Source organism: Pygocentrus nattereri, chromosome 23 (assembly GCF_015220715.1).
Source record: "Pygocentrus nattereri isolate fPygNat1 chromosome 23, fPygNat1.pri, whole genome shotgun sequence".
Classification (NCBI taxonomy): domain Eukaryota; kingdom Metazoa; phylum Chordata; class Actinopteri; order Characiformes; family Serrasalmidae; genus Pygocentrus; species Pygocentrus nattereri.
The window spans coordinates 2,174,845-2,184,844 of record NC_051233.1 but is presented as its reverse complement, the minus strand read 5'-3'; the positions used below and the strand labels follow the sequence as shown (position 1 = coordinate 2,184,844).

Genomic DNA, 10,000 nt, shown 5'->3' with positions numbered 1-10,000 from the left:
CCACTTTAACTTATATCAGAGTTTCATTTCTACAGTGACGTCCATCAAAAGATAGAATAAAATATCTGCAGAAATGTGAGGGGGGCACTCACTTTTGTGAGATACTGCATATATATATATATATATATATATATATATATATATATATATATATATATATATAAAATTAAGCAAATAAACAGTAATAGTGTATTAAAACATGCAGTATCATGTTCTTTGTGGAGGAAGGGCACTTATTCACACTCAGAAAATCAATAGTGGTATTAATCGTAATAAAGCATTGACATTTATTGTATGTATAGTAAAATAAATGTTGATTTTAATTTCTCTACATCTTTTAAACATAATTCTCCAAAACCACTTGTAATAAAACTACAGTAACATATATGAAAAGTTAAGAGTGTTGCTGTCTTTTCCTGTAAATTTATTTTGGAGATACATGGTTTCCTTTGGACAGCAGTGATATACACATCTCAAAAAAATAAAGGGAACACTCCAATAACGCATCCTAGATCTGAATGAATGAAATATTCTCATTGAATACTTTGTTCTGTACAAAGTTGAATGTGCCGACAACAAAATCACAAAAATCATCAATGGAAATCAAACTTATTAACCAGTGGAGGCCTGGATTTGGAGTCACACACAAAATTAAAGTGGAAAAACACTCGACAGGCTGATCCAACTTTGATGTAATGTCCTTAAAACAAGTCAAAATGAGGCTCAGTGTTGTGTCCGGCCTCCACGTGCCTGTATGACCTCCCTACAATGCCTGGGCAGCTCCTGATGAGGTGGCGGATGGTCTCCTGAGGGATCTCCTCCCAGACCTGGACTAAAGCATCCGCCAACTCCTGGACAGTCTGTGGTGCAACGTGGCACTGGTGGATGGAGCGAGACATGATGTCCCAGATGTGCTCAATCAGATTCAGGTCTGGGGAACGGGCGGGCCGGTCCAGAGCTTCAGTGCCTTCATCTGGCAGGAACTGCTGACACACTCCAGCCACATGAGGTCTAGCATTGTCCTGCATTAGGAGGAACCCAGGGCCAACCGCACCAGCATATGGTCCTACAAGGGGTCTGAGGATCTCATCTCGGTACCTAATGGCAGTCAGGCTACCTCTGGCGAGCACATGGAGGGCTGTGCGGCCCTCCAAAGAAATGCCACCCCACACCATTACTGACCCACTGCCAAACCGGTCATGCTGAAGGATGTTGCAGGCAGCAGATCGCTCTCCACGGCGTCTCCAGACTCTGTCACGTCTGTCACATGTGCTCAGTGTGAACCTGCTTTCATCTGTGAAGATCACAGGGCGCCAGTGGCGAATTTGCCAATCCTGGTGTTCTCTGGCAAATGCCAAGCGTCCTGCACGGTGTTGGGCTGTGAGCACAACCCCCATCTGTGGACGTCGGGCCCTCATACCATCCTCATGGAGTCGGTTTCTAACCGTTTGTGCATGCACATTTGTGGCCTGCTGGAGGTCATTCTGCAGGGCTCTGGCAGCTCCTCCTGTTCCTCCTTGCACAAAGGCGGTAGCGGTCCTGCTGCTGGGTTGTTGCCCTCCTACGGCCTCCTCCACGTCTCCTTGTGTACTGGCCTGTCTCCTGGTAGCGCCTCCAGCCTCTGGACACTACGCTGACAGACACAGCAAACCTTCTTGCCACAGCTCGCAATTGATGTGCCATCCTGGTTGAGCTGCACTACCTGAGCCACTTGTGTGGGTTGTAGAGTCCGTCTCCTGCTACCACGAGTGTGAAAGACCACCAACATTCAAAAGTGACCAAAACATCAGCCAGAAAGCAGAAAGGTGCTGAGAAGTGGTCTGTGGTCCCACCTGCAGGACCACTCCTTTATTGAGTGTGTCTTGCTAATTGCCAGTAATTTCCACCTGTTGTCTGTTCCATTTACACAACAGCTGTGAAATTGATTGTCAGTGTCACTTCCTAAGTGGACAGTTTGATTTCACAGAAGTTTGATTTACTTGGAGTTTTATTGTGTTGTTTAAGGGTTCCCTTTATTTTTTTGAGCAGTGTATATAGGCTGTCCGATTGTGCCATTAATCACATTATGTCGTGCGGTTGTTTTATTGTACCTGTGAAACACTCGAGGAAGTCCTGCTCCAGTTTGACGGCTCGGTCCAGCCCTTTCCTCGCCTGCTCCTCCGTCAGACGCGTATTAATCTCCCTTCACACACAACACACGTGTGTTACTGCAGGTTCTCTATTTACCGGCCACTTTATCAGAAACCCTTCCCTTACAGTTAGAGACTGTAGCTCATCTGCTGATACATAGGATGTGTTGGACACCCTCTAATCTATCATCAGCTGAGGGTTTCTGACCACAGAGCTGGACTTGGCTGGTAATTTTTGGGTGGACAGTCTGCGCCAACCTAGCAGTGATGCTGACGCGTAGAAAAACCTCAGTAACTCCACTGGGTCTTATACACTCAACCCAGGACCACACTGTGCTGAGAATGGACCACCACCCAAATTATATTTGGTCAGTTACCAGCGTAGTTCTACACCATTCATCACTGAGCAGTTTCTGACTATCAGTGAAGTGATGAACAGACGGACTGCAGTCTGTAACTGTACACTTACACAGTGGACCTATAAGGTAGTTGGAGCTCAGGAAGTGAACTGAGAGTTTGTGAGAGCAAAAATACATCACTGTTGTTACACGTTGTTTACAGACACTGTTTAAATGTAGTTCAGGACACGGTGTATAATAGTGGTTGCCATTGGTTACGTACAAGACATTCTCCAGAGACTTTGGCCGGACGAAGATGGCTATTGGGTGAAGCTGTGCGGCCTGCAGTCTGCGGATAGCATTCGCAGAAACGTCCAGAATACAGTGTTTCCCCTGCTGCTCACACACACACACACACACACACACACACACACACACACACACACACACACACACACACACACACACACATTGTATTCCAGATGATAGAAATAGAATTACAACAATGACCAATAGGCATCTATCTGAATTACACACCTGATATATGGATCCATGGGACACACCCATTTCCATTGTCACTCTACACCCATTTCCATATCTTCACTACAACCATTTCCATGGTTACACTACACCCATTTCCATGGTTACACTACACCCATTTCCATAGTTACACTATACCCATTTCCATGGTTACACCACGCCCATTTACAGGGTTACACTACACCCATTTCCATAGTTACTCTAAACCCATTTCCATGGTTACACTACACCCATTTCCAAGGTTACACTACACCCATTTCCATGGTTACACCACACCCATTTCCAGGGTTACACTACACCCATTTCAATAGTTACTCTAAAACCCATTTCCATGGTTACATTACACCCATTCTTTCCCCTCTCTTTGTCTCTCTCTCCCTCTTTCTCTCTCACCTGTTCGGCCACCTCTCGTACACTCTGTACACTCGTCCCGTACAGGTGGCTGTTATATTGTCCAGCCTCTATAAACCGATGGCTTTGGATGTCCTTCTCCATCTGTTCCCGTGATGATACGAAGTGGTAATCCCGTCCATCCACCTCGTACTCGCGCTTCGGCCGCGTCGTATCTGAGAGACACAGCGTCATCAGTGTGAGCCACACATGATAACTCACACGACTTCAGCTCTTTGAGCTTTTGTGAATGTTTGTTTTCTTCAGCAGACTTCAATGTGATACTTTGTCAGGGCTGTGAAAATTGACTGAATTATTAACACTTTAAGGGGCGTGGCCAATGCTGCGTTGTGTTTTAGTCAATCAATGATTAGTCAGGCTGTCACTGAGCCAGTGAGAGAGAGCTCTGGGCCGGGCTTGCACACTCACGAGGAACGCAGGAGCCGAACTTGTCTGGAAACTCTGACAGCAGGTCATCATTCACCCGGTCCTTCACCGGCCCGAGGATAATGATGGGTCTCGCATAGTGTACTAGAGAGAGAAAGAGAGAGAGAGAGAGAGAGAGAGAGAGAGAGAGAGAGAGAGAGAGAGAGGTCGATATATGATATAGAGTCATTCAGTGGGCAGAAGTTACTTTTAACTTGTTGGATTGTTAATGATATATTGTTTGCCAGCTCGGCCTACAGTGTTGCCGTGGTAACAGAACGGCTGGTAACATTACAGCTGATAAACTCAGCTACCGTGGGCTTTTCCGAGGTTTTGAGCATCTGAATTTACGAGTTCCTCAGCTGCTCGAATGCAACTTATCTGTGATAAACTATTAAATTCATGAGAAATTTATGAGGAGAGTTCCGTTTGCACTGAGGTAACAGTGACCTCTAGAGTTGAAGAGGGGAATCGCACTGACGTGACACTCACCTTCCACCTGTGTCACCGTCTCATAACTGCGCGCTGATTCTTCTCTACCTGGAACCAAACACACACAATCAGCTCTGAGACACAATCCAGTCTCAGAGTAATACAGTTCAATTCACTTCAATCCAGTTCAATTCACTTCACTTCAATCCACACACACACACACACACACACACACACATCTTCTAGGCTGCTTCTCCTTCTGGGTCGCGGGGGGGCGCTGGACCCCTTCCCAGCTGTCCACCTCAATCCAGTTCAATTCAATTCAATCCACACACAGTACACACACACACACACACACACACACACACAAACACACACACAAACACAAACACACACACACATCTTCTAAGCTGCTTCTCCTTCTGGGTCGGGGGTGGGGAGTGGGTGGGGGGGCACCGGAGCCCTCAATTCAATTCAATTCAATTCATTGCTGGGTTTCCCAAAAGCATATTAGCAGAAAGAAGATTCTCAAATGGTAGAGCATCACACACGGGCGATCTTAACACTAAGATGCTATTGGGAAACCAAACAGAAAATGATCCAATCAGGGTTGTTTTCTCTGTGGTATCTAGGTAGATACAGCCAAGCTGCTCTCTCACTGGTTAGGACTTCAGGAGCTGAATAGAAGGCCTTACACTTAACTACCAACATAATTTTGAAGTGACAGAGTAATCAAGCAATAGAGTTTCGATTTACAATGAGACCAGTTTAGTGAGAAAAACATCTTCTGAAAGTTCTAGACAAACGACTGTGAATACGAGCCGCAGTCTAAGCAGTGTTCCGGGTAGATTCACTATGAAATGGATAAATACCCAATAATGTCTTAAACAAGCTGTTTATGTTTAATCTAGAGCAGCCAAAAAAGGCTAATGTGAAGTAGAAGTAGCTTAGCCTTAGCTTAGCTTAGTTTGACATTTGTGGCTCAAACTGAAGGCCCAGCTAAAACAGTAACAGTTCACCACTATAATTTAATATATATCAATATTTTAAATCACAAGAGATAAGTAACTCTACACTTTCACTCACCTTGTGATCCTAAACTGTCTCGACTGCGATCCTGTTAAACGTGAGTCGACAGAGGAAATTCATAATTACAAGCACAGTCAGAAGAAAATGAGCAGTTTTATTAGAATAAAGTCCAGCATCACTGCAGTGTTCATGCTTTTAATTCAATCAACTCACTGTGCTCAGCTGAACGATGGTGTGTGTGAGTTCATGCTTTTGTTCAGGGTGTTGTTGAGTGTGTGTGTGTGTGTGTGTGTGTGTGTGTGTGTGTCTGTAATTATGCATTTATGCTAATAACAGAGTAGAGGAGCTCCAGGTTAACAACTCAATTTATAACAAACAGAGCAGAACAAAATTATCATCAAATTGCCGTCGTACACACACAGACGTGGACTTGTGACACTTTAAAACTGCACTGCTGTCAGCAGGGAGGCTGTTTTCTCCCATAAACCTGGCAGGCTGAGTCGTTGGAAGTGCTGGGAAACAGTCTTTCCGGACAGCGATTTAACCTTATTAGCTCACGTAAAAGGCAGCTCATTAAAATAAATAATTGCTTCAATTTGTGTGTTGATGCAGATGAATAATAATAATGCAGAACATGATTCAGACCTGATAGCTAATTTTTTTGCTTTGTTATTTATTTATTTTTTTATGAACTAGTGGACAATGTGAAAGTGTTTACATTAGACGCTTCTATTGGGGGTTCTATTATTAGAAATGAACTACAAGAAACAAAACCATGTTTTTATTAACGTATGATCAGCTGTAACCACAAATCGTTGTGTTGTCGTTAGCTTAGAATGAGCCCTTCATATCTACATAGGGAGCGGCTCTACTTCCAACAGAGGCCGGCATGTTGCACCGCCATGATTCCACAGTAGCCCGGAATGGACATACCAAACGCTGACTCTAGAGGGCGCCATTCACGCTTTTATGCTGAAGCAGCAGCTTGAATTTGGTGGTGCTGTAGCTCCGGTAGGAAGATGCAGAAAGAAAAAGAATCAGTGGTTGCTGCCGGTGTTGTTTGACCGTTTTGTGTTGTGAGGAGTTTGAGAACCCAAATTTTATCACATGAAGGATCAAACTTGTTATTTAGCTCAAGAAAAAGTGAGGAAGGGTGAATCCTCATCGTCAAAGAAGAGAAAGCAGGAAGAAGCAGAAGAAGTTCTACTACACACTTGGAAAGGGAGGGGTGAGGGAGGGGGATTTCGGTTTGTTGCGATTATCTACAATTAGCATCATGCTAACTGCACGCCTACGGGCTGAATCATACCTCTGCATACATGCGAACTGCGTGTTTAGCACAGCCTTTCACATTTTCACATTACTCTGAAGATTCTCTACAAGGGGAGCTGGTAGCACTCAACTAGGGCAGTGCTTCACATCAATGACACTGTGTGTCCATTATTTTAATGGTTATGACAAAGCTTACCCTGTCTTTCGTCTTTAAGCGGGACCACTCTTTCCTCTCCACCCTGCAGAGTGGAAGGAAGAGAGGCAAGAAAGCAAGCAGATGAAGTGAGTTTGTTCACGGAATGTGCAAAGAATTAAAAACTGCTCAATGTAAAGAATTGTTATTAACAAAGTGTATCAAGAAGGTTCTCCCTAGTAACTGTACAAGAGTAAATTCTAGATTTGTTCTAGTATTCTAGAACAAAGTGCTTCACTGCTTCATTCACAAATTACTACTTGTTTACATACTTTTGCCACTATATATATATATATATTGCCCATAAAAAATAATCAAATTGTAAGTCGCTCTGGATAAGAGCGTCTACCGAATGCCATAAATGAATGACACTATATATATATATAGTGTCATTCATTTATGGCATTCGGTAGACGCTCTTATCCAGAGCGACTTACAATTTGATTATTTTTTATGGGCAATATATATATATATAGGGGGACTGAACTCCAGCCTACAGTGTTTAAGGCAGAGGTGTTACCCACTACACTAACCAACCACTAGTGTCCATAATATGGCTTATAATTTTCATTCCATAATGACTGATTCAATTATGCTTTTTTAGGAAAGTGTTCAATGCAGTTTTGAAATTTGAAAACAGCCACAGCATTTTATTTTTGCCCATAACCTGAGGACATTGTGGCATGTGCCTTTCCCCTTGGCCCCAACGATGGCCAGCGAGAGCCGTTGACGGACATGAGTGATGGCGGGAGGAGGACGTCAGCTGCCAGGAGTGTGTGTGTGGGTGAGGTTGGTGACGATAGCCACGAGAGGAACAAAGGAGGTGGGGCTTGGGACTCATGCGACATTCTCCACTCCCTCGCAGATTTCATCCTGTCCCCGCTGTCTTTACAGGGTTTCGCCTGGGCTCGGAGTTCGAGCTCTGTCTTCCTGTGGCCGTCATCAGGGCTCAGGGGATGGGCACATGCCACAGACAAACTCTTGAATAATTCTGAATCAATTCTAAGTAGTTCTTCAATTCTAACCCACCTCCTCTTGCTGGGTATAAAGCCGAGCTCCTCAGCCTCACCCCCTGCGCTGACCCGTCGGGCCTGCCACCACTCATCATCACTGCAGTCCAGAACATGGAGAACATCACCGAAACGGAAACTGACTGCCTGGCTCAGAAATCCACCATCAGCCGTCTTATCATAATCAAACAGAGCCCTGAGAGAGAGAGAGAGAGAGAGAGAGAGAGAGAGAGAGAGAGAGGGAGAGAGGAGGAAAGGCTAGTTTAAAATTTGTATGAAGTATTTCAGGTGTACTGTTTTTGCAATATGGTGAAAAAGTGTCAGGTATAACAAGGAAGATGTTCTGGGCAAATTCCTCACAGTAACTTCTGCTTTGCCACAGTATCTACAAGTGTGGATGACGTCGTTAACTTAGATTAACTTAGCAACATTAAAACAAAGCCAGTGAACTCTGAAGGCTGCTTAGCCTATCAATTACAATGTTTTCATAGTTTGAGCTGTGTGTGTACCTGATGTAAAACCCTCGTTTGGGGTTACTCCTCAGCGTTGTTGTTCCAGAGCCCAAACTACTGTTCATCAACTGCTCTCTCAAATCATGGATTTTAGCCTCAAACCGACTGTACTCTACAAAAACACATGCACAAAGTGGCATATCACTTTAATGCACTTTAAACTTTTAGAACTCTAAATTCACAATGAAACTGACAGAATTACAATTCAGGAATTCACATCTACCAGTTGATGGTGTTTGTTTCAGTGTTGGAGATTTGTGTAAGGGGTAGGAACTAGTCACTGAGTTACAAGTAATAAGGATCAAGACTTGACCACTAAAGTCATAAATTAAGACAGTAAGTCAATTCCCAAGAAAAGACAGACAAGTCCTGAGTCCACAAGCAAAGTAGTCAGGTCTCAAATCAAGCCAATTAAGTCTCTAATTAAGTCAGGATAAATTAGCTCTATGTTAGGTCCCAAATCAAAATAGGCAAGTTCTGAGTCAGAATAGAAAAGTCTTGAGCTGATATAGTTAAGTTCTGGACCAAGACAGGCAGGTCCTGAGTCAAGACAGGCAAGTCCTGAGTCAAGACAGGCAAATCCTGAGTCAAGACAGGCAAGTCCCAGGTCAAGATAGGCAAGTCCTGAGTCAAGACAGGCAAGTCATGAATCAAGACAGGCAAGTCCCAGGTCAAGATAGGCAAGTCCTGAGTCAAGACAGGCAAGTCCTGAGTCAAGACAGGCAAGTCCTGAGTCAAGACAGGCAAATCCTGAGTCAAGACAGGCAAGTCCCAGGTCAAGATAGACAAGTCCTGAGTCAAGACAGGCAAGTCCTGAGTCAAGACAGGCAAGTCCTGAGTCAAGACAGGCAAATCCTGAGTCAAGACAGGCAAGTCCCAGGTCAAGACAGGCAAGTCCTGAGTCAAGACAGGCAAATCCTGAGTCAAGACAGGCAAGTCCCAGGTCAAGACAGGCAAATCCTGAGTCAAGACAAGGAAGTTCTGAGTCAGGACAGGCAAGTCCTGAATCAAGACAGGCAAATCCTGAGTCAAGATAGGCAAGTCCTGAATTAAGACAACCAAGTCCTGAGTCGAGGCAGGCTAGTCCTGAGTCAAGATAGGAAGTCACGAGTCAAGATAGGCAAGTCCTGTTTTAAGATCAAATCTAAAGCCAAGACCAGCATATCCTGAGTGATTGTGGTCAGGACACAATTCAAGATTATCTAGTTCCAAGGATTTACCAAGTTCCTATCAACAGCCTATGCAAAAAGGCTTAGTTACGTGATTTTATGTTGTTTTAATATTTTACCCTCTGGTCTGTACTGAGCTATAATGGTGACAGTCTGTCCGGCGTTCTTTAGCGCGGCCGCAGCTTGTTCATGTGTAGCGGCTCTCAGGTCAACACCGTTTACCTAAAACATACAAAAATGCACAAAAAAACAGTTGAAACAGGGAATTATTACTGTCAAAATAATCAACTGAATGTCAGAGGTGTGTGTGTGTGTGTGTGTGTGTGTGTGTGTGTGTGTGTTCTCACACTCAGTATTTGGTCTCCTTTCCTCAGTTCTCCGCTCAGGTCTGCTGGTCCTCCGGCTAAAATGAAGGAGATAAAGATTCCTTCTCCATCCTCACCTCCCACTATATTAAAGCCCAAACCTGTAGAACCCCTATGGATCACTACACGCCTGGGGTCTCTGAGAGAGAGGAGGAGTGAGAGCAATAAGAACAAGAGGAACAGAAGAAGAGGAAG

At 44.2% G+C, this 10,000-nt stretch overlaps 1 protein-coding gene across 7 annotated transcripts in view; it reads right to left on the bottom strand.

The window, feature by feature from the left end:
* Positions 1-10,000, bottom strand: part of LOC108415172 (disks large homolog 4) — a 203,913-nt gene that overhangs the window by 4,597 nt on the left and 189,316 nt on the right. For all 7 annotated transcript variants that reach the window (XM_037533555.1, XM_037533558.1, XM_037533552.1 and 4 more), the window contains 11 exons: positions 9,788-9,944; positions 9,560-9,662; positions 8,269-8,383; positions 7,779-7,955; positions 6,753-6,795; positions 5,342-5,372; positions 4,316-4,363; positions 3,827-3,928; positions 3,401-3,573; positions 2,751-2,863; positions 2,091-2,182 (listed from right to left, as the gene is read on the bottom strand). In XM_037533555.1, coding sequence (XP_037389452.1) covers positions 2,091-2,182; positions 2,751-2,863; positions 3,401-3,573; positions 3,827-3,928; positions 4,316-4,363; positions 5,342-5,372; positions 6,753-6,795; positions 7,779-7,955; positions 8,269-8,383; positions 9,560-9,662; positions 9,788-9,944 — 1,154 coding nt within the window. The remainder of the gene's footprint in view (positions 1-2,090; positions 2,183-2,750; positions 2,864-3,400; positions 3,574-3,826; positions 3,929-4,315; positions 4,364-5,341; positions 5,373-6,752; positions 6,796-7,778; positions 7,956-8,268; positions 8,384-9,559; positions 9,663-9,787; positions 9,945-10,000) is intronic.